This window comes from Bombus vosnesenskii, unplaced genomic scaffold, assembly GCF_011952255.1.
Source record: "Bombus vosnesenskii isolate JDL3184/JDL3185 unplaced genomic scaffold, Bvos_JDL3184-5_v1.1 scf7180000014854, whole genome shotgun sequence".
Lineage (NCBI taxonomy): Eukaryota > Metazoa > Arthropoda > Insecta > Hymenoptera > Apidae > Bombus > Bombus vosnesenskii.
The window spans coordinates 723,027-748,054 of NW_022883686.1; the positions used below are offsets into that span (position 1 = coordinate 723,027).

At 43.4% G+C, this 25,028-nt stretch overlaps 2 protein-coding genes across 2 annotated transcripts in view; both read right to left on the bottom strand.

The window, feature by feature from the left end:
- The window catches only part of LOC117240707 (putative fatty acyl-CoA reductase CG5065), a 271,254-nt gene that overhangs the window by 213,908 nt on the left and 32,318 nt on the right, over positions 1-25,028 (bottom strand). The window lies entirely within an intron of this gene.
- On the bottom strand, positions 7,427-17,403 carry LOC117240714 (putative fatty acyl-CoA reductase CG5065). The gene is made up of 8 exons (XM_033506747.1): positions 17,393-17,403; positions 9,549-9,804; positions 9,143-9,459; positions 8,796-9,043; positions 8,380-8,563; positions 7,923-8,108; positions 7,577-7,831; positions 7,427-7,505 (listed from the first exon to the last, which is right to left on the bottom strand). Exons 2-8 carry the CDS (start codon positions 9,792-9,794, stop codon positions 7,427-7,429), a joined length of 1,515 nt encoding a protein of 504 aa, XP_033362638.1. The 5' UTR covers positions 9,795-9,804; positions 17,393-17,403.

Genomic DNA, 25,028 nt, shown 5'->3' on the forward strand with positions numbered 1-25,028 from the left:
GGAACTCGCCAAACACACCGTATCCGGTGAGCACCTGGGTCATTCTGAATGTGAGTGGGAGGCCGTGGCGGCTTCTCCATGCCTCCCAGTTTGGGAGGATCGCCTCCGCGCCCCGATGTTCACGTCGGGTTGATCAGCTGGGATCGCCACCGGTCGCACGTGTCCTCCTTAGCGGTTCCTATGCCATTCGGAGCCGCCTGCTCGGTCGGATCTTCTCCCGGATGCCATACTCTCCGGTTCGTGTATCTCTTTTTGAACGCTAGCGCCCGGAGCTCCCACGGGGGGGGGGCGGCTATTGCAGTCGCCGATGCGTGGGACACCGTCCGGTATCCCCTAATGATTCTGATGGCGGTTACCCTGTGTAGCCTCCTCAGGAGCAGGATGCTGCGGCGGCTCGCCATCAGGTCGTCCGCCCATACCGGGGCTCCGTACATCACTCGGGACAGAATGACGCCCTCGTAAATTCGGCGCACCGCGTCTCCCGCCCCGCCGATGTTCGGTAGCAGGTCGCGTCGGGCATTCGCGGCCACCGACACTTTCGGAATCAGGCAGTCGAAGTGTGGCTCGAACGTCCACTGGCTGTCGATGACGAGACCCAGATATGTCATTTGCGATCCCACCTGGACGGTTTCGCCTGCCATGTTTATGCATAGGCCGGGCGGTGGGGTCCCTCGCCGCTTCTTGTCGAAGAACCAGATGGCCTCTGACTTGGCAGGGGAGGCCCTCAGGCCCAGTCCGCGCACGGCACTGATTGCGCAGGCCGTTGCGATTTCGCCGATGCGCAGTGTCTCGTGCCAGCCACGACCCCCGACCAGGACCAGGGTGTCGTCCGCGTAGCACACCATGGCCGAGCCTGGGGGCAGCGGGCATCGCTCGCATGTTCCACAGTATCGGTCCCAGCACCGAGCCCTGCGGTCCTCCGCGTTCGACAGGTCGCCTTTCCTCTCCTTCCTTGCTGCTGTAGCAAATCCACCTGTCATCGAGGTAGGCCCGGATCAGCCGGACGAGGTAGCTGGGAACCTCGAAGTGCTCCAGGGCCGTCAGTATCCTGTCCCACGGCATGGAGTTAAACGCGTTGACGATGTCCAGGGAAATCGCCAGCACCACGTAGTTCCGGAAAACTCTGTCCTCTGCCAGTGTCCGCACGCGTCTGACAGCGTCGATCGTTGAGCGTCTCTTCCGGAAGCCGTACTGGCTTTCGTGCCAACCTGGCACCTGGTCCGCTATGTGTCGCTCCAAGCGAGCAACTACTGATCAAATTTTCGATTTCTTGTTTCGCGTAGAAACAAGATTTGCGCTTGTACCACCAGTTACGAACCACCTTGTATATTCCTTACTAACTTGGCTGTGTAAGTGGTGTTTAATGTCGTTTCTTATTATCACTGTGGTCCTTCCGTGTGCTTTTCCTGGCGGGTGTTTGGTATCATAGATGGTGTAATATGGTACTTTCGTGTAGCTTTTTAGTGTGAAATGAGCTTCTGAAACAAGTAATATGTCAATATTATTGTTCTACACAAATGTATTAGATTCGAGGGCCCGTTGTTGTGGGCCATTGGTATTTCAAGCTGCAATTTTCAGCATGTCCATTTCTATTTTTTTCCTAACATGTTTGTAAGTAGTTGTAGCATAACTGTAATTTGTTGTGTTTATTGTCTGAGTATTGCGTTTTGCTCACTTATCATTCTTGTTGCCATTTCAGTGTTTCTGATGCATTGCTTGAGCAGTTCCTTGATTTCTGTAGCGTCGTTATACTTGTCGTTTTGGTTCTGGTTGTTTAAGGGTAGAGTTTGATTAGTTACTTGTGCATAACTTCGGATACCAAAGGTGTTTATGTTTCTATGGTTAGTGTTCGCTACGTTTTGTACATTTGGTGTTGGCTCTGATTCTGCAATTTCTTGTTGGGTGGGCTAGTTGCCGCATGTTTTACTTCGAAGCGATGGAAACAGTTTTCGTTGTAGTTGCTTTCTGACTTCGCAGGCTTTATAGCTTACTAGGTGGTTTCCATTACACTTATAGCATTTTCCTTCGTTTATCTTTCCTGTGTATGGGTAGTTTATTGTTAGGTGGTTTCGTTCACATTTGACATTCTCCGGGTTTCTGTTGGAATAGTTTTCAGTGTGTCCGTATTGTGGACACTGTATACATTGCGGTATGTCCTACATATAACGGGGTGGCTCGATTTTTACTATTGTGTTTAGAATTTTTGTAATGTCAAATTTCTTTGTTATGAGCTTTCGGTTCAAGTTCCATTAGAAACACTGGCAGTGGCTGTTTCGTATTGAAACATGGCAGATCCTTCTATCTCCAATTAATATTTTATCGCCATATTTTTAAGTTGTCATTATATTTAAATAAATAGATTCATTACCGTAGCTTGGTACAATTGCAAGTATTTGTTGTAATCGCTCGATATAATTCCAGGAACTGAGTATCCTAAATCTTTTATTCTAAAACCTTTAAGTGGTAGGACTCCCAAAGTTCCCAAGTCCGTTCATCATTTGAGACCAGGTGACAAAGATGTTATTGCCGCGATGGGCTCTCTTATTCAGTCTTATTCTATCATCTTCTTTTCCTCTCTTCGATCTCTTCTTGCGCAAGCCTGGACTTCATTATTTTATTACATAAAACCTGGAACTTAGTCCAGTTGTCCTCTTTTTTCACTAGCAGCACGATCAAATTGTCAATTGCCATTGATGTACCGACGTGATTCTTCAATTCGTTCCTTTCCCTTATCCACCTGGGGCAGTAGAACAGCGCATGTTCGGCGTCGTCGCTGTCACTATTGCAGTACCAGCAGCGGGCGCGTACTACCTTCCTGATCATCCTTCGATACATTTAGTGTCTGCCGCAGTAGCAGCTCCAGTTACAGGTCCGTACCTCGGCAAAGTCTCCATACCGGACCCTGGCACCCCTAGGGCCATGGGGTTGTGATCACACCTAACCAGTGCACTCGGCACCCAGACCTTGCTACCTGTATTGGTTAGGCTTGCAGGGGCTTTCATTCATCTCAGGTCGAACGGGGCTCCTTTCCTAGCCTTACCGTCTCTCCCGGGCGGTTTCGGATCAGTTGGGAAGCTGCTCACCCGCCGACGGTCATCGCGGATGCCAAGTACACCATATCGGCCATCTGTCTAACATTTGGACTTCAACCACTACCTCCACGAATCTAACTCAAATTGGCCGAGTTGAGGGATCGCAAATCTCTCCGGGATTCACTCGACGACGCTGATCCCAACTTCAATCATTGGTAGGACTAGCGGTGTGGATGGACAGCCACGTCACTATCGGTCGGAGATCCTGCCAACCGAACTCGACAGTTCCAGATGGAACCTACGTAAGCGAGGGCCCAAGACGACGGGTATCGGTCAACGCCGATGGTCCGGTCCCTGAGCTTACCCCGATGGTCCCACCCTTGGCTTCGGGTTCGTGGGTGCGCATAAGGATCAGGATCTGCATAGTAAACCGCTCAATATACCTCCTGTGCTTCCTGAATATAGAGACGTCCTCTACCAGCCTCTTCGTCCAGTTGTCCTCCTCCTTCCAATACGCTCCATACGTTCTTCCAGAGCCTTGATCCTTTCATACAAGACTGTGTCTTCTCTGGAACGGATATCGTATAGTGACTGTAGATATTCCTTCTTCTCGACCCGGAGCTCGACCGTATAGAAAATGGGCAAGGTGCCCGTAAGCACGCACAGTGCTGCGTGGGACACTGTGCGGATAAGCCGTAGATAATCTTATCAATACGGCCCCTGGCGCCCTCTTAAAAGTGTTTCTGTGCTTCTTCACTACTACCCTTTTGGCCCATACAGGCGCCACACAGAACACCACCGACCAGACTTCCCAGACTCCAGAATAGAGCTTCTTTGCAGAGTCGGTGGGACCGTTAACATTGGGCAGTAACGATCTCAATGCTCCCATAAGGGTATCTGTCCTATTGCACACTTTCAACAAATGAGCCCCGAACCTTCTGTAGTTATCTACCTGTTCCCCAAGGTATCTAATCTCCTACTTCGTGGTTAGAAGGGGCCCCTCCACGTTTATCTCGATTACCTTGAGGATCCGCTTACCCGTTACTCGGTCTTCCGGCATATCACCGCACGATCCCGCCCAATGTTGTACTTAATTTATTGTTCGCCTCTTCCTTCATGATCTTCGTTCAACCGGATCGGGACGATCACATTCTTCACGAACATGTTCAAGAGACTGGTTCGTCTGCCATTTCATTTCATTTACATTTACATGGACTCCCCATGCGGTTGCCTTTGAGTTATAATCTTCGGAGATCATCGTTGCTGGGTAACTCCTCTTGGCGGCCTGAATCAGAGTGTCCAACACCTGGACATAGCTATTAAACTGTTTCATATTTCATAGGGAAAGCAATAACCCCCAATGCAAAGCACGTTGTCCACGCTGACTCCTATGATTCCATATCTAGAGATAAATCTCTGATTGTTTCCCTCTGAAGAGCGTCACCTACAATGACGCATCACCCTTGTCGTTGTTGTACCAATATATCCGCTGCCTATAAGGCTCCGATATGAATACAACGTCTATTCCAGCTTCGCAGACATACTGGTACATCAATTCGTTTGCAAGCCTGCACCTATTCAAGTTTATTACCAAAATCCTCATCTTCTGATAGGATTGCCTCTCTTCGTCCTCTCTTTTACTACAGGTTTCTCCTGAGACCCGGTAATATACCGCAGGGTATTCTTATTTCCCTTCAGGCAGATACCACACCTTGGTTCCTTCGTGCACTGGTTTATGGTGTGGTCCTTGTCCTCACATCGTCTGCACAATTCTCTACCAAGGCTCACTATCGTACACCTGGCCGCAGTATACCCCAGCATATGACACTTATAGCATCTCACTAAGTTGGGCAGAATCCTCGCCGACACAATCGTCAATCTCGTTTTAATCTTGATCGTCGGTCTGTCCCCGGGAACAGTACTCGCAGAGAGCACAACCACCGCCTGCTGGGTTCCCCACGGCGTCATCCTTGGGGGCTTCACCTCTATCCATCTCTTTTCCTTTATGTTCAGTTCAGTGGATATGTTCTCTGCCAATTCTTCCTTTGTGGCGATAGGATCAATAATCCTGATTTCCAGGGTCTCCCTATTCGCCATAGGTGCAATTTCCATCCCCTGACACATCGTCTTTTTCAGGTTTTCCGCAACCTGCCCAACCGTTACCTTGTTATTTAGTTCAATAAGGATGTGCCCAGTCCTCGTCTTCCTGACGCCAGTTGTCTCCTTCAGGGCATTCTTCGCCCCCAACGTCCTCCCTATAGGAATCTATGCAATTGTTATCCCGCTTCACTTTAACAAGGATAATCTCGCTCCTACTCCTTGGAGTTCTCTCTCTTTTCTCCCTGACTACGGTCCTTCCTTCCGTTATGCTTTCAATTCGGCTCCTAAGCCTCCTACGCCAATTAACCCCTTAACCTACAACTACGGGCATAGCCCGTAGTAGATAATCAGACCAAACGTAAATATTACGGGCATAGACCGTAGTACAATGTTCGGGCCAAATATAATATATAATATAATATACAGGGTGGTTGGTAACTGGTGGTACAAGCGGAAAGGGAGTGATTCTACGCGAAAAAAGAAATCGAAAATATAGAATAAAAATTAAAAAAGAAAAATTTTTTCACTTTTTTTTAAATCTACAGTGAGATTCGTTATAACAAGACGTGATAAAGTGCACGCGCACCGAGCGAAAATTCAAAGTCGATTTTCTCGAAAACAAAGCTCCAAACGAAAAATTTTTATTCTATATGTCGGAGATAAAAAAACACCGGAGCCTTTGGAATTTTGGATAATCCCGCAACATTGTAACCTAGAGTCTACTGTAGCTGTAATTAAACAATTGTAGTTATTCAATCTGATTGTAATTGTTCGAGATTTGATGTGATAATGAGCTTGATAATGTAAGATGTGATAATGAGCTTGGGGTCGAGGCGACAACCAGTCGCCGAATGTAGCCGCGGTCAAGGGATGAACGCTTTGTCTAACAAAGGTATGGAGTAATTCTATAGCTCTCCTTAAAAGGAATATTTGTGGCGACACGCGACAGTAAACATTCCAACGGTTTCTGTCCCGTGGCCCGCCACACGAAGACTCTATTCTTCGAGTAAGATGATTGCCAGATGTCGATGCGTCTCCGCAGTACATGTTCAGTTAGCCTGAGGGCCCGTTATAAATCTTCAGATTTAGTTAACTAAAGTCCTTCAAACAGACAAACAGTCTTTGTCCCAACTAGGGGAAGATAGGGGCGATCTATTTTTTCAACGAATGATGTCTCCCACTAGCAACTTTCCTTCGGGGGCGGCTAACATCCTTTTCTAACCACCGATATGGAGATTGACCAATTAGCAGCAACGTCAATTGCTCTCACTTTCTGAACTAAGGCTATCCTCGACGAATCCGATGATCTCGTGTCCTTAGACACACCCCATTATGGTTTTCCTCTATGGCATCATCGGAACGGAAATTCATTCCTTCTTGCGATCCCATTGACGAATAGGGTAACACCATACGAGCGGTGAACATTACTTTTACCTTAAATATATTTACATTAAATACATTTAAATGGAAGTGTAATTATAGGTAAGAATACAATTTGAGCTGGTCCAGATCCGCACGCTAGATGTGTTACCCTATAACTGAAAACCCAGAAGCCAACGTCGCCTGTCTACTGTTTATGGTCTGTCTTCGTCGCAATCTTTTGTCTACGCACTGTCGATGGCTTCAGTGCTTGAGAAAACTAAAAAACTAGATGTAGAGTTTTCTTAGAAGTAGTAACCACTTCAACAAAGTTAAATAAGAAACTACCTACTACTTATTATGTGAAATAATATTTTATCGCATGTCACATCTAGCTTCTATTTCGTTGACTGTATCATATATTTTAACGCCGACTGGTCAAGCAACTCCAAGGTTCATGAGCAACCAACTTGAGAACCAAAGTGAGCCTTTAGAGCAAATGAAGCATTCTTAAAAAAGTTTTACTTTACAACTATCTTGTTTTAAAATATATTTATTTTCTATCGTCATTGTTTATTGCTCAGTAGACTTTTCAATGGTAAATTATTATTGTACATTATTGTCAACGAATAACTATCTCGTAACTTTTATTTGATGGAGGATGAAAGAAGTTTCTGTCATTATAATAATGTCATTGTAATGGAAGAATGTTCATAGTCAGCGAGCAGATGAATTGCTTACAGCTCAGAAATCATATGGGTATAAATAACTGCATTCTTATTAAAATGTTATAGAAAAAACAAGCAGTGTCACAAATGGATTTATTTAGCAAGGAGACGAATGAAGAGACAAAATGAAAAGGATGATGAATCCCTTCTCCAGAAAATTGTATTTATATTCGTTTGGTTTAATCAGAAGAAATTACGTTCAAATAGTCAGTACACGATACAGTATATTATCAGTAGTAAGACCATTATACCGCATATTTTCGTAATCTGATGTATCCAGAACAGCCTGAAATAATCGAAAATATATGTATTTACATTAGTTCCTACTATTTTATGCGAAGATGCTTTTATACGCACCTTGACAATCGTTGTCGGGCTATTGAGTTAAAGTCTTCTTTCAAAATAAATTTCTTAATTCCCACCTGGTACATTGCAATATACTTCTCCCAATCCATATCCCGTAAATCCAGTTTCACCACATCGCTGTCGTTTAACATTTTTACTTTCCTCGCTAAGTCGGAACAATTATCTCTTTGAAAAGTCCATTCATGCAAGATGAAGTATTGTAGCGATGTGAACAGCTTATTACCATTTTTGAGAAGTTGCATCCATCTGAAATACCATTTTTAGTTATTATTACAGATGAAGATATAGGCTATCCGAAAGATTGTTCTCGTTGTACGAGGATTGGTAGAATACTCACATTGGTTTACTACCTCGGAGTCTTAAAAAGTTATCCATGATGAACGCAGGCAAAATATGCGGAATTACACTCCGAACGTTGTAAATATATCTATTAGCTATCATTGGACAACCCGGGTACCATAGCGTACCGTTCAGTGGCGTTTCTATGCAACATTTCACGATGGTATCTTTCATCTGATCCCATCTTGCGAATTGAAATAATTACATTGGTACAATTAATCGAATTACGCTTCAAGTAAAGTTAATTACAATCTGAGTATCTCAGGAAATATTATGCAATTAAATAAGTATTACATTACATCACTATCTTCCTAAATTAACGTATTGAGATCAAAATTGGACTTTCGTATTCTACGTTTGTGTGCACTTCCATTGTCCACGTTACTTAAATAAACTTTTGGAATACTCTAACAATCGAATTACATTAATTGAAATATATTTGTAAGAAATATTACTTAAAAGGGTATGCGTTGCTGGTGCAGTTGTAAACTTTAACTTCATGATCAGAATGTAGCGTGACATGCCATGCAGTACATATTATCGTGTTGACTACGAAATCGACAGGCACTAAATCCAATCTTGCATCTCTCGTACCCCGTATCGCTGTTGCACACCCTTTGCCGACTGGCAGAATGATACCTGGGTATTGAATTGATTTAGAAATTACTTGTGACTTTCGATTAGCAGAAATGCAATGCTAAATAGATAGAAATGAATTCTCCTAATAGTGAGCAACAGCAAATTTCAAATATAATAATGATAATCTGGTGGAGATCCTCTCATTGATCCTCTCACAAACAAATCAATCAACTCCAATTTTAGGAAATGTAAGGAGTATTGAAAAATTACTATCGGAAAAGATCTATAATACTTGTTAATGCAAAAATATTCTCTATCCAACCAGGACATGGTTCTTCCAAAGAGGCGCCAATTATGCTTGGCCGCACTATCGCAACTGGCAGATCTCTGCACTTGCTTGCTACAATCTGCTCTGCTAAATTCTTACTGAATGTGTATGTGTTTGGATAAGTTTTTAAAATCTTTTCTTCTATTTCATTGATCGACGTATTGTCTAATTTTTCACAGATATCGATCACCTCCCAAGGCGTCAAACTCGTGCTGCAAAATTAATAGTAAGTGCACATATTCTTCACGCTATAATTAGAATTAAAATATTCATAAACCATGGAACAATGTTTGCGCGTAACTTATTCTTACGTATAAATCTTTTCTCCAATCTCAGGTAAATTCGCATTACTATAAGCTGTGCTGACGTGGACGAAGCTAATTGGATGCCTTATTTCGTTCCAAAGTTGGATCACACGAGCAGTACCTTTCGTATTCACATTAACAGTCACGTGTAACGGCTCATTGAATTTCACAGTGGCTGCGACGTGAAACACTATGTTCACTTTCTCTAACAACAGATTTCTATCTTCTCGCGAAAGACCTAAATCTGGCAGACTCACGTCACCTCTCACAGGATAAACTCTGTTGAAAAGTGCGGTGTTCTTTGCTTTAATAGCATCATATATCTGAAAACGAAAATTCCAGAAAAGAAAGTTAATCAATTTGGCTCCTGACAGCCTTAAATATTGAAAGGAACAAGAATATATTTACGAACGGGATCATCTATGAGCTTCTTAAATCGTTGTTCTATCGTTTTGTTAGTTTTAGGACGGATTAGTATAAAAATGGCAGCGATGCGTGGACATATGCGGATCAGTTTTTCCAGGAGACCTTTCCCGACGAAACCGGTTGCTTCAGTCACAAGAATCCCACTATCGGCGTAGAATTCCTCCAGAGAACTCGTCTCATTCAGTCCTTTATTGATTCCATTTTCATTTGTTTCTTTATTGATTGTATTCATGTTTTAGGATCTTCACACATGCAGTACCTATATTTTCCATAGATTAACATTCCCAACAATTAGTAAGTGCAAAAATGTTCTAAATGATATAGAAAATTGATTATAGTCGATACCCTTTTGTGCGTTACTTTCTAAAGAAATCTACGGATAATCTTTACAGAGAGCAACATAATTTAATATTTATGGTTTCGTCGAATGAAATAACTAAATAATGATAATAATTGAATCATTTTACTTTATGGTAGATTTTCACCGAAAAAGAGATATTCAACGCAATAAATGCAGCTTTTAATTTGGCTGTTCATTAATTTGCATTATTATCTATTGCTCCATGAAATGATACCTTTTTTAATCCTTCGAGTATTAGTTTAAACAATATTTATGTAATTTCCTTTGCCTTTTTCATTTTTTATTTTAGGTGTATGTATGTGAATATTGTAATAGGCAGTGGTCAGTGATTTGTGTGGAAAATGTGTGTGGTTTATGCGAAACAGTATTCGATTATATTTAGTAGCACCTGAAGAATGCTTGTTGCGTATGTGATTTTTCTGTCGCCACCCGTGAACGCGTGCGTGTTTGAAATCTGTATAAACATATTTCATACGTGATCCGCATTCATTATTTATTTATGTGCCGTTATAGATTTCTATGAATAGACGGGTTCAATCTACAATTGATGATTTTTCTTAGAAAACGTCGCGCAGAATAGTTTGCATCTCCGAACGTCATAGTCTTCTTCTTTACGATTCGCACGAGGTAAGCTGTTGGCCATCTATCGTGTGAAAAACAAAGCGCAATTATCTTGTTCTCCATTTTCATCTTAGTTTATCTTCAAGAATGTGCTATATTTTTATATTATCATGATTGTGCATATTATATTGCATTACGTTCTACGTCTTCTAGTTTTGTAATTAGTTTTCTGCTTGATCTTTACAATACCAAGCCTTGTGTTTCAGAAATTGCTGTTTTATAGAAATTTGATACGTTAAATACTGTACACATATATATGTCGGAGATGAAAGAACACCGAGTCATTTCCTTTGGAACTTTAGGAAAATCTCCTAACACTATAATCTAGATTCTAATCATAGCCGTAATTAAGCAATTTTCGTCATTCAATCCGATTGTATTTGTTCGAGATTTGTGATATCGAGCTTGGGCTCGAGGCGACAGCCAGTCGCCGAACGTAGCCGCGGTCAAGGAATGAACGCTTTGTCTAACAAAGGTATGGGGTACCCTCATTAAAAGAAATATTTGTAGAGGTACTCGAAAGTAAACATTCCATCGGTTCTTTCGTGCAAAATGATTACCAGATGTCGATGCACCTATACAGTACAGGTTCAACTAGCTTGAGGACTCGTTAGAAATCTTAGGATTTTGTTAATTAAGGTTCTTCAAACGGACAAGCAGTCTTTGTCCCAACTATGGGAAGATCGGAGAAATCTATTTTTGTTACGAACAATGCTTCCGCTAGCAACTTTCCCGCAAAGGTGGCTAGCATCCTCTTCTAGCCACCAACATGGAAATTGACCAATTAACAGCAACGTCAATTTCCCTCGCGTTCCGAACGACTTTTCTTGACGAATCCGATGATCTCGTGTCCTTAGACACACCCCATCATAGTTTTCCTTTGCAACATCATCGTGACGGAAAGTCATTCTCTCGTGAGGTTTCATTAGAGAGTTACGTCTTTACGCTCAGCGAATATTTTACGTTTTAACAAAGAGTTAGTTTAATAACACTTGTATCGTAGACAAGTAGACTTAGACTTGGAAGAAAGTACATTTGTTATCCCGTCGACCGCGGATTCGTTATAGAACCTAAGACCATTGTCATTAGTGTCTAATCACCGCGGTTACCTGTCAATTATGGAATATCCACATTTGTACTAATAATCATATTTGTACTAGTAAATATCTTCTCTATTGCATAACAACAATGTCTAATCCAAATGAAGATCCGTTACACTCCCCTAATCCTAATCACAATGCTTTTTTTTTTTTTTAATTTTTTTCAGTTCGCTGTTGAGTGCCGATGCGTTTTCTTTTAAAGAAAAATTCCTACGCTCCCAACCTCTACCCGAATCCTAGCCTCATAGGCTCTCGACTAGTTATTCAACTTGAATTAACTAGCTCGATGATGGCCCAGGAATCACGACCAGGCTCTCCTGAGCAAATCCACAATTGCTCCAAGCTACATTCTCCGTGACAAAAGTGCAACAGATCCCCCCGTAGTAATGACGCCATAAGTTCTAAAAAGCGAAAAATAGAAGCATCAAAAATAAACACAAACGCCACCCAGAACGAACAGTCAACAAACCAAGTAACCACACATAACAGATACGCCATATTGGAATCCACAAGCGACTCCATGGAAATTGCATACCCACCAACAAACCAACACACCAAAAAAAATTCCCGTCTCCCACCTATATTTGTTAATGATGTCATCGATATACAAACAATGGTAAAGTCCATTGAGAAAGATATCAACAAAGAGGAATATAAACTAAAAATAAATAATAACCAAGTCAAAATTCTGCCGACTAACCCAGGCTCATATAGAAGGCTCACAAAACTACTAAAGACTATGAACGCCAACTTCCACACATACCAGCTTAAACACGAAAGACCTTTCCGAGTGGTTCTACGCAACATCCACCACTCAGCCAACATAGATGAACTCAAATTCGAAATCTTAAAACACGGTAACGAAGTAATCAAGGTTGTTAAACGTTGCTTGTTAAAAAAGAGATAGTGCAATGTAAAAGGTGCCAAAGGTACGATCACAAGAAAGAAATACTGCAACCATTCCTTCCGCTGCGTTAAATGTGCAGGTACACACTCCGCGGACCAGTGCGCTAAATCACCGGAAACCCCAGCGAAGTGCATCCACTGTCAAGATGACCATCCTGCTAACTACAAAGGTTGCTCAGCCTACAAAACCTTATATATGTCGGAGATGAAAGAACACCGGAGCCTTTGGAATTTTGGATAATCCCGTAACATTGTAACCTAGAATCTACTATAGCTGCAATTAAACAATTGTAGTTATTCAATCCGATTGTAATTTTTTGAGAGCTGTGATAATGAGCTTGGGCTCGAGGCGACAGTCAGTCGCCGAACGTAGCCGCGGTCACGGGATGAACGCTTTGTCTAACAAAGGCATGGAATAATTCTATAGCTCTCCTTAAAAAGGAAATAGTTGTAACACTCGACAGTAAACATTCCAACGGTCTCTGTGCCGTAGCTCGCCACACGCAGACCCTATTCTTCGAGTAAGATGATTGCCAGATGTCGATGCGTCTCCGCAATACATGTTCGGCTAGCCCGAAGGCCCGTTATAAATCTTAAGGTTTAGCCAACTGAAGTCCTTCAAACAGACAAACAGTCTTTGTCCCAACTACGGGAAAATAGGGGAGACCTATTTTTCAACGAGCGGCGTCTCCCACTAGCAACTCTCCCTCGAGGGCGGCTAGCATCTTTTTCTAACCACCGATATGGAGATTGACCAATTAGCAGCAACGCCAATTTCCCTTACTTTCTGAACGAAAGCTTTTCTCGACGAATCCGATGATCTCCTGTCCTTAGACACACCTCATTATAGCTTTCCTCTGTCGCATCATCGGGAAGGGGAAAGTCATTCTCTCTCGCGATCTCTTCGACGAAAAGAGTAACCTCTTACGACCAGTGAATATTTCGCGTCCGACTTAGATTTTGTGAGCACGTTCATCTATCATCCCGTCACCCGCGGATTCGTTATTGAACCTGGGATCATTGTCATTAGTTTCTCGAGTACCTAACTATCACGGTTATTTGTCCGGTTCTATGATAATCGTATTTGCACTAGTCAATGTCTTCTCTATTGCATAACGACAACGTGTAACCCAAACGAAGATTCGTTTCACGCCCCTAACCCTAATTCTAATGTAAACCCGACATATATAAATAAGTATTCTAAGCTCAGAGCCAAAGAGACAGCCAATCAAATACTCAGACCTCCTAATTTCACTACTACTTCAATCTCCTATGCCCAAACAGTACAAGGAAATCAAAATGATCCGCATAGCCACAGGGACCATTCTCAAAATAGTGTCCCCAATGCACCAAACACAGACAACGTCTCCAGGCTTAAAAAGCTAATAGACAAACAATCAGAACAAATAAATAATTTCCTATCACTATTAACACTCATCATGGATAAATTAATACGCCCCGACGCAAAATAAAACCAAAACGCATAGCTGTTTGGAATGCCAGCGGTCTAGCGCAACACAAATTTGAACTAGTACTCTTCCTAAAACACCAGCAGATCGACGTAATGCTCGTATCTGAAACCCACTTCACCGACAAAAACTACCTGAATATAAGCGATTATAAATTCTACCATACCCAACATCCCAGCGGAAAGGCCCATGGAGGAGCCGGAATCATAATCAAATCCAGCATTAAGCACTACGAACTTCCATCATTACAGAAAGACTACCTCCAAGCAACAAACGTAGCAATAGAAGACTGTCATGGTACAATCACCACTTCAGCAGTATACTGCCCTCCCAGACACTCCATCGCCAAAGAAGACTTTGATAACTTCCTGGACACCCTGAGCAATAGATTCACAGCTGGAGGAGACTATAACGCCAAGCACACCCAATGGGGCAGCAGACTGGTTACAGTAAGAGGCAAAAATCTCGTAAGTTGATATTATGTGGTGCAAATATGTTGTAAAGGTGGTTGGAAAATTTTTCAACTTGCTCTTCGTTGCTTCTTGCCCATGTGTTGTCTGCTTTTCTGATTGCTGGGACTAGTTTTATTGGCTTCTTTATTTTCTTCGTGGCTTTCCATAGGGAGTACTTGGAATTCTCGTGTGCAGAGAGTGAATCTGTGAATCTTGTGAATTCGTTATTGTTGTGCTGTTTTATTTTGTTTTTTGTTTCCTTTGCAGGTTTGTGTAGGTGTTTTTTGTTTTCTCGTGTTCTATGTTTTTGCCATTTTGCTTTCGCTTTTCTTTTTCCTCTGATTTTTTGAAGTATGTCTGGTGGAATTATTTTTGTATGTCTGTTGGTTGTTTCAGGTATAGTGGTTGCCCATGCTGCTTCTTGGATAGTTTCTGTCATTGTTACTACTGTCTGTTCGATGTATTCGGGTATTTTCAATGGGATGTTGCAGTTGGTTTTACTCTCGGTTATTTCTTTAACAGTTTGCCACTTGGTGGTTTTGTTGTATAGTGTCTCTGGATTACTATAAAGTATTGGTTTGTTTCTGTATGCAATTATTATAGGCATATGATCGGAGCTAAGTTCGAGGCTGGGTTTTATTTTTAGTTTATTTGCGTTTAGTCCCTTTGTAACTGAAAAATCGAGTAGGTCAGGTATTTTGTTCAGATCTATCGGCGAGTATGTCGGTGTTCCTGTGGATAATATAATGACGTTGTTGTTTCTAACGTATTTTTCCAGGGTTCTACCTCGAGGTGTAGTGGTTCTTGATTCCCATAGCGTGTGCTTTGCATTGTAGTTTCCAACTGCGATATACTTGTCACCTAAGTGTTGAAAGTGCTTTTCCTACATTTGTGTTGTCATTTTGTGTCGCCGTGGCATGTATACTGTTGACAACTGGAAGTGGTTGCTACTAGTATGTACTGTAACTGTGATTGCTTGGGTATATTCCTTTCTTACTTGGCTGTGTAAGTGATGTTTGATATCTGTTACGCCATGCGGCTTGCCATAGATCATATTCTTAACTGTCGGTCGCGGCACTATAATGTCGCAGACGGATCGTCGCGGCTGCCCGGCAAAACAAACATTGTAGTGGCAAGCGCATGGTTCATTAAGCAGGGCGACCTCCAGAAACGTCGATTCGTGGCCGTTATTTTATCTGGCGTAAAAGAATGTGGCGTGATCCGAAGGTAGTGGGGGTCGCCTTCCAGAAAGAATCAGAACGTTTCGAGAAGCCAAACAGTCCACACATATCTTGTATCGCGCATTACGTAGTCACATTTCTTTTTGTTGTTCCATTTATATCTTTCTAGTTAATAAGTTGTTGCAATAAACATTAATTTAGTTGTGTTAATTCTGTGAAATTTCATTGAACTACCCTTATTATCATAATCGAAATAAGGGAATCGATCAGTTCGTGGCGTCGATTGTTTAATCGTAACGAGAACTTACAACTCTCGTTGACGTGATATCTCGCGATCGCGTCTCTCCGCGAATGATCGAAACAATATCGTTTCTTATTATCACTGCAGTCACTCAGTGTGCTTTTCCTGAGTGTTGTTTAGTATCATATATGGTGTAGCATGGTATTTTCATGTAGCTGTTTGGAGTGAAGTGTGTTTCTGAAACAAGTAATATGTCTATATTGTTATTATACTGGAATGTTTTAGTTCCTAGGGCCCGTTGTTGTAGGCCGTTTGAGTTCCAGGCTGCTACTTTCAGCGTATCCGTTTTTATTTTTTGCTTAGCATGTTTGTGAGAAGTTGTAACATGACTGTGATTTGTTGCGTTTGCTGTCTGAGAACTGCGTTTTGTTCGCTATCATTTTTGTTAGCATTTCGGTGTTTTTGATGGATTGTTTGTGCAGTTCCTTGATCTCTGTAGTGTCGTTGCTGTTATTTTTCCTATGTATGGACAGTTTATTGTTAGGTGCTTTTCTGCGCATTTGACACACGCCTGGCTTCTGTTGCAGTAACTTTTGTGTGTCCATATTGCTGACACCGTATGCATTGCGCTATGTCTTTTTTATGTCTAGGTGGCTCCACTGTTACCATTGTGTTTAGAACTTTTTTAATCTCAAACAATTCTTTGTTATTATTTTTAGGTTCGAGTTCCATTGTGCGGCAGAACAGTCGCGGGAAACGACACGGCCGATCGAATGGAGAGATGATTGTGCAATCACGGAGAAAGAGATGTTGGAAGCGACCAGAAGAATGGTCTCCCGCGACGTGGTCGGATCTGGGGGGAAGTGATGGGCTTCATGGCTCCCACACTTCGGCGCCTCTACACAAGATGCCTGAGAGAGGGAGTTTACCCCCGGGCATGGCGGGCGGCGAGGCTGGTCTTGCTCCGTAAAGAGGGCGACTGACGACTTCGCCGTCGGTGTACCGGCCGATATGCCTGCTGGACGAGGCCGGCAAACTCCTCGAGAGAGTGGTTGTCACCCGCTTGGAGCGACACATGACAGGACAGGTACCAGGCTGGCACGAAAGCCAGTACGACTTCCGGAAGGGACGCTGGACGATTGACGCTATCAGACGCGTGCGGGCACTCGCGGAGGATATCGTTTTTCGGAACGGCGTGGCGCTGGCGGTCTCTTTGGACATCGTCAACGCGTTCAACTCCATACCATGGGACAGGATAGTGGCATCCTTGGAGCACTTCAAGGTTCACAGCTACCTCGTCCGGGTTCCCGCAGGGAGAAGTTGCTTATGTGAGTCTATGGGGGCTGGCAAACCCACGTTCCCGCAGCCAGGAGGAGGACTGTCGGGACAAGCGTCCCACTTACGTGAGTCCTCTATGTACATCACGGGAAAGGTTGTCGGGAGTGTAAGGCGTTAAGTACGGTTACACTCTCTCTACGTGGCCTTGGGTAGTAGCGTACCCACGATCCTGATGCCAAGGATGGGACCGTCGGGATAAGTTCCCGGGTACTTTGTACCTTGAGGCCCCCGCTTACGTGAGTTCCATCTGGAACTGCCGAGCAAGGTTAACAGGTCACCGGCCGGTAGTGACGTGGCCGTACATCCACAGGATGGTCCCACCAATGACTTAGGATGATACCGCGGGGATCGAGTGTATGCCCGAATGGAGTAGCGACCAGTGGAGTGGCAGTGATTGATGGTCAAGATGCTGGCAAGAAGGCCGATTTAAGGGGTATTGGCTCCCCCGAATGACCTTCGGCGGGTGAGCGGCGTCCCACCTGCTCCGGAACCGTCCTGGAGAGACGGAAGGGCTTAGAAAGCACCCTGTTCGACCTGAGACGAGCGGCAGCACCTGCCAGGCTTGGCTAATCCAGGTATCACGGCACTGGGTGCCTTGTGCGCTAATTGGGCGTGCCCAACCCCTATGGCCCTATGGGATGGCCAGGTACTGTATAGCGCTAAGTTTACGCTCCGGAAAGCACCCGAAACAAAAGATGAGAATACCTACTTACTTACCTCGTCCGGCTGATCCAAGCCAACCTCGACGACAGGTACATATGCTACGCCAGCAAGGAAGGGGAGGAAAGGCGGCCCGTCGAGCCCGGCGTTCCGCAGGGCTCGGTGTTGGGACCGATCCTGTGGAATGTCGCGTACGACGAGGTACTGCGATGCCCGCTGCCCTCGGGCGCGGCTATGGTGTGCTATGCGGACAACACTATGCTTCTGGTCAGGGGGGGGGCATGGTTGGCACGAGACGCTGCACATCAACGAAATCGCAACGGCCTGCGCGACTCGTGCTGTGCGCGGACTGGGCCTGAGGGTCTCCCTTGCGAAGTTGGAGGCAATCTGGTTTTACGAGAAGAAAAGACGAGGGTCTCCACCGCCCGGTCTAAGCATAAACATGCCAGTCGAAACCGTCGGGGTGGGATCGCAGATGAAATACCTGGGTCTCGTCATCGACAGCCAGTGAACGTTCGAGCCACACTTCGGCTCCCTTATTGCGAAGGTGTCGGCGGCTGCCAATGCCTTGTGCGGCCTGTGGTCGAACATCGGCGGGGCGGGAGTTGCGGTGCGCCGACTATAAGAGGGCGTCGTTCGGTCACGAGTAATGTACAAGGCCACAGTATGGGCGGACGATCTGATGGCGTGTCGTCGCAGCATCCTGCTCCTCAGGAGGCTGCACAGAGTAACCGACATCAGAATCATTAGGGGATACCGGACAGTGTCCCACGCGTCCGCTCTAGTGTCACGTAAAATTGATACTTGGTTTGTAAGAGAAGAGAAGGCTGAGTGGTAACCCAACTACAAATTTTATTTTATCAAATTTTATTATAAATTTTAGCACTTACAAGAATAACACTGAACTGGAGAAAAGGGGTTGTACGAGAACAGCGACTACAACAAGAACTGCCCGAGGTGGGTGAAGTCTCGGTTTACAAACGTTTTGGTTTTAGGATGTCGAGGCGCTAGGTGTAGGTTATGATCTGGAAAAGTTGTCGAATGTCGGGGGTCGATATCCTATCTCTGATGTGGACTAATGTGCGTCACAGCCTTGGTGTAGGCTATAATGATAAGGTGGTGATGTATCAAAGGGAGTCCGAAGGTCAAAGGTCGATGTCTTATCACTGATGTAGGTTGAAATGTGATTGATGTTACACTAGCCCCCCCGCCCGCGGGAGCTTCGGGCACCACCGCTCGAAAGGAGATACGCCCGCTGGAGTATATGGAATCGGGAGAAGACTTGACCAAGCCGGCCGAGGCGAACATCGAAGCGCGAAGGCGGTCGTCCCAAACTGGTAGAAATGGAGAAGCCACCGCGGCATTCCGCTCACATAAAGGATGACCCAGGTGCTCACTGGACACAGCGTGTTCGGCGAGTACCTGAGAAAAATCGGACGGGTGACGACAGACATCTGCCACCACTGTGGAGAGGGCAGGCACACAGCGCAGCACACCCTGGACCTCTGTCCGGCGTGGGTGCTGCCCCGCTACACTCTGCGGCACGCCATAGAAGGAACATCGACCCCAGCGATTGTAGAGGCGATGTTGAGAGGGTCACAGGAATACGAGGCCGTCCGCCTCTTCTGCGAGCGAATTATGCTCGCGAAGGAGCGAGCAGAAAGGGAGAGAAAGGAAAACTCTCACCCTTGTATGATAAAACGATGGAGGAGGATGGCAGTCAAGCGATCTACAGCCGCTCCATCGCCGTCCCAGCGGACCACGACTAGAAGGGGCGATAGCGCTAGGGGAAATGCCCCCCCCCCCCAACGCCGAATTCAATAGTCAGGAATTCGTAGGACTTGCTGGAACAAAAGGACGCGTGAAGGAGGCACAACAGAAGTTAATTCATAACAGGTTCCTGGAGCACTCCTGTCATATGCGTAGGATGGTCATCGTGGAGTTTTAGTCGGTAGGAGTTCGACACTACTCTGCTGTTACACAATTACTAGAACAGCGGAGTGTCCATGAGGATTTCTCCACGTACAAAAAAAAGGTTAAAACGTGTATAAATATTTATAAAAATTATATGCATCAATGTGTAAAAATGTGGAATTGAAAGACAATTACATCCTGATACAAGACAACTATCCAAAACACAATAATACACGATACACAATGCTAGAAAGTACAATGCTAATACACGAGCCCTAATTCTGTATCATGTTTAGAAACGCTTGAGAACAGTTCCGCAATATGTGCGTTATTGAAAACATATGACTACCTGAAACGAAAAATATCGATTCACCATATATCATCATAAAATCATTTAAAGAAGATATCCTTAAAAACATGGAAAAATATTTTAAGTAAAGTACTTATCAATTTGATGATTTAATGCCACGATAATTGCAAAACATAATGGTATCAAAACGAAACTTCACTAACAAGAAAAGATCCCGAATAAGCAGACTCTGATTTTAATAAAACTTAAGAGTTAAAGAACAGCGCGAAATATTAAACACGTATTCTTTGATAGTTGCGGTAAATCAAATTTATGAGGTGTAACCATCCCCTAAAGTTTAACCCTTAAAGGATTATCTCGGATACGGTTAAAGACAGACAAATATTTGTGAGTAAGAATTTCAACGTACTGAACGAAAATGCGACAGTTAATAAGAAATTTTCAAAATTGTTTGAAGAAATCACGCAGTAATGTCTATTTAAAAAGTTGTGGTATCAATGCATATGACAAAGAAAAGTTGAATTTTTTATCACGAATGCTACTATGTATTATGCATATATATGTCGGGTTTACATTAGAATTAGGGTTAGGGGCGTGAAACGAATCTTCGTTTGGGTTACACGTTGTCGTTATGCAATAGAGAAGACATTGACTAGTGCAAATACGATTATCATAGAACCGGACAAATAACCGTGATAGTTAGGTACTCGAGAAACTAATGACAATGATCCCAGGTTCAATAACGAATCCGCGGGTGACGGGATGATAGATGAACGTGCTCACAAAATCTAAGTCGGACGCGAAATATTCACTGGTCGTAAGAGGTTACTCTTTTCGTCGAAGAGATCGCGAGAGAGAATGACTTTCCCCTTCCCGATGATGCGACAGAGGAAAGCTATAATGAGGTGTGTCTAAGGACAGGAGATCATCGGATTCGTCGAGAAAAGCTTTCGTTCAGAAAGTAAGGGAAATTGGCGTTGCTGCTAATTGGTCAATCTCCATATCGGTGGTTAGAAAAAGATGCTAGCCGCCCTCGAGGGAGAGTTGCTAGTGGGAGACGCCGTTCGTTGAAAAATAGGTCTCTCCTATCTTCCCGTAGTTGGGACAAAGACTGTTTGTCTGTTTGAAGGACTTTAGTTAACTAAACCTTAAGATTTATAACGGGCCCTCGGGCTAGCCGAACATGTATTGCGGAGACGCATCGACATCTGGCAATCATCTTACTCGAAGAATAGGGTCTGCGTGTGGCGAGCTACGGCACAGAGACCGTTGGAATGTTTACTGTCGAGTGTTACAACTATTTCCTTTTTAAGGAGAGCTATAGAATTATTCTATGCCTTTGTTAGACAAAGCGTTCATCCCGTGACCGCGGCTACGTTCGGCGACTGACTGTCGCCTCGAGCCCAAGCTCATTATCACAACTCTCGAACAATTACAATCGGATTGAATAACTACAATTGTTCAATTACAGCTATAATAAACTGTAGGTTACAATGTTGCGGGATTATCCAAAATTCCAAAGGCTCTGGTGTTCTTTCATCTCCAACACGGCCATCCTGACTATCACACGTCCTAGTGTGTAACTAAAATATCGTGCTTTCTTACATTAGATTCGATGCAACTGACATTATTTACGATTTAGCTGAATGTCCAAGTAAGTCAAGGGTCCAGTGCGATAACGAAATTTCGTTCGGAGGTTTGACAACAAAAAAATAAAAGAGAACAGGAATTTGTAGCGTTATAATTTGTATTCAAAGTGCTAGTTACGTTCTGTGAGCTACCAATCAGATCGTAATGACACGACAGATCATTTTCGATTTCGTACACTGATGAATCTCAGTTGGTTGGGTCATTTGGTTTGGTTGGATCAGTTGGTTGGTTGGATTGCTACGTTGGGTGTATCACTGTGGATATATTACAGACGTATGAAACATCACAGTGGGTATATACTACGACCACAACGTGGTGTTAATGATCCTCTGAGGTCTTGCATCGTTATTATCACCATCGTTGTCATCACCGCAGACGTCCAACTCAGCAGGGGCGCAACTTTCTGGCATTTTTCTCAGTCTGTCATGTCTGTCCTTATACGATCGTTTGCCGTCTAAGGTTTTTAAAGTATATCAATCTCCTTCCAAAATCTCTGCTATCTCGAATGGACTCGTGAATTTCGGATCTAACCTCGTTTGGTTTCCTTCCTCGTTTTTGCGTAATACAAAGTCACCGAGATTAAACCTAACTACTTTAGGTTTGATTTTGTCGAATCCACCTTTATCGTACCTGCCACTAATTTCTATATTCTCTATTGCCTGCTGTTTTACGGTTTGCTGTCATAAGGTCTTTGCTGTCCTACCAATTAATAGTTCCGATGGACTCGATTTAGTCACGCGGTTGGTGGTGCAATTCAAACCCAACTGTATTTTGCCTATCGCGTATAGCCACGATCGCCCGTTCGTTTCTATGATTGTGAACATAATTTTCAACGTACCCATAATACGCTCTACCTGTCCGTTGGCCCTACTCGCAGCGGTTGAGATTAAGTGGAGTTTAGTGTTTACCTGGACAGAAATCTTGGAATTCATTACCCGTAGGACACCTCTCTTGATCCGCTATTATCCGGCAAGGACTGCCGAATAAAAACATAGCATACTTAAGTGCTCTAACGGTACTAAGAGAATCTATTTTACGAGCATGATGCAGATATGCGAATTTAGTGAAGACGTCGACCAAAACAATGACATATTCTTTCGAACCACTTTTACCGCTTGGTTTGCCCGTTATGTCCACGTGAACTGTATGCCACGGTATGCTGGTCTTAGGTATAGGTAGTTCAGCTTGTATTTTACCTGAATCAGCCTTCGAAACTCGACAAGCATGACAGTTCTCTACGAATTTACGAACATATTTCGCCATCCCTTCAAAATAGTAATACTCGTACAGTTTCTCAAGCATTTTATCCCAACCTAAGTGCATAATTGACTGATGCACATGGTTAATGACGGACCACCTAAAACCTCTTGGGACAATAGGCAAGCAGAGAGTTCTGCCTTTTCTCTGTATTTTACGATGGAGTGTACCGGACCGTAATTCATACGTATTCGCGATGTCCTCCGCGAGCTCCTCGTTTTGCAATTACATTGACGATCTCGGAAATTTGTGGGTCGCGACGTTGTTCCGCTAGTAACCAATCGTCGGATATTTCAGCCAGATTCTTTTCTTTCTCTGTAACTTTGCTGATCGTACGGTGATCCAAGTCTACGGGGTTTCGTAAAAAGTAATCTACATGGAGCTTTCGTTTACCTCCTCGATACATAATGTCAAAAGTAAAAGTTTGTAGGTAAGCCCACCACCTGTAAACCCTGTCATTTAAATTTACCTTATTACTAGATGCCTTCAAGGAATTACAATCAGTAACAACAAGAAATTCTCGTCCATGTAAATAGGGGCGAAAATGTTTAACAGCGTTTGACGACTGCTAACGTCTCTGGTTTATATGAATGATTCCTAGATTCCGCAGAGCTAGTTCTTTTACTATAATATTCTACTACTCTGTTTTTTTTTTTTTTTTACCTTCAACTTTCTGCATTACAATAGCGCCATATCCATCCAAACTAGCATCAGTATGTAATTCTATAGGATATTTAGGGTCAAATATCATTAACACCGGCACATCGGTTAGAATAGAAATTGCTTTTTTCCTTATCTTTTCGTGTTTTTCCGTCCAATTTATTTTTTTTTTTTTTTTTTTTTTTTGTTACCGGAAGTGAGTGCATATAAAGGCTTCATTACTTATGAGAATTTAGGAACGAATTTTCGGAAATAAGAAGCTAGATCAATGAATTGCCGAAGCTGTGTGACGGTCATCGGTGCGGGTAAGGAGCTCAAGGCTTGTATTTTATCTGGGTGTGGACGGACTTCTCCGTTATGAATCACATAACCCAGATAAAGTACTGACGTCTTCAAGAAGGAGCATTTAGAGAAATTGAAAGAAAATCCGGCGTTTACGAGGGTATCTAAGACGGTGTTTAATCTTTCGAACGCCTGATCTATCGAGACGGCAATAATTAGGTCGTCATCCAAATAAACAATAACGTATGAATACGCAAGGTCGCCTAGGGCTTTGAAAATGGCTCTCTGAAAGACGGATGGTGCATTCTTCAATCCAAGCGGCATCGTCATGTATTCGTATTGACCATTGGGGGTAACAAACGCGGTATACTCTGTCGAATTAGGATGAATGGGAATTCTGGTGAAATCCGCTGGCCATGTCCAGGTTAATAAAGTATCTCGCGTTTTGTAATCTCGAGATTTGATCAGCAATAGGGGTAAGGGATACCGAACTGCAACCGTATTTTTATTTAGCGCTCGGAAATCTACACACGATCTATCTGAGCCGTCCTTCTTTTTCACGAGTAACATAGGGATCGCGAACGGCGAGTTGCTAGACCTTACAATTTTTGCTTTAATTAGTTCACTTATTCTCTCGCGCACTATTTTCCGCTCTTCCTCGCTACGTTTGTAAGGGCTTCTTTGTACGGTGACGTTAGGGTCAATTAACAGAATTTCTAAGTGGCCCGTATTTACACGAGTCCGCGGGAAGCCCGTAATAAATGACTCTTTGAATTTTTCAAGAACAGAAATCAATCGATCTTTGTCGTTAACAACTACATCAGTGCCGACCTCGTTAATGTTGACCGCATCTTCCGCGACTTTACTACAGGCGTTAACCATTTTTGTCTTACAAATATCGACGCTGTTTCCTGTAATATTCACGTCAAAACCTTGGCTCAAAATTTCACGAACAATCATGATATCGTATTTTAAGTAGTTATCAGCAAGGACATGAAAAGTTATCTCCAACGTAAAATCGTTAATACATACAGTGGACAAAATCTGAGATGTACTTTTAACAC

Coding starts and splice junctions, on each gene's coding strand:
- LOC117240714 (XM_033506747.1), bottom strand. CDS start 9,794: ATGAATACAATCAATAAAGAAACAAATGAAAATGGAATCAATAAAGGA. Junction 7,832..7,922: donor CTCCGAGGTAGTAAACCAAT/GTGAGTATTCTA, acceptor ATGGTATTTCAG/ATGGATGCAACTTCTCAAAA. Junction 7,506..7,576: donor GCCCGACAACGATTGTCAAG/GTGCGTATAAAA, acceptor CGATTATTTCAG/GCTGTTCTGGATACATCAGA.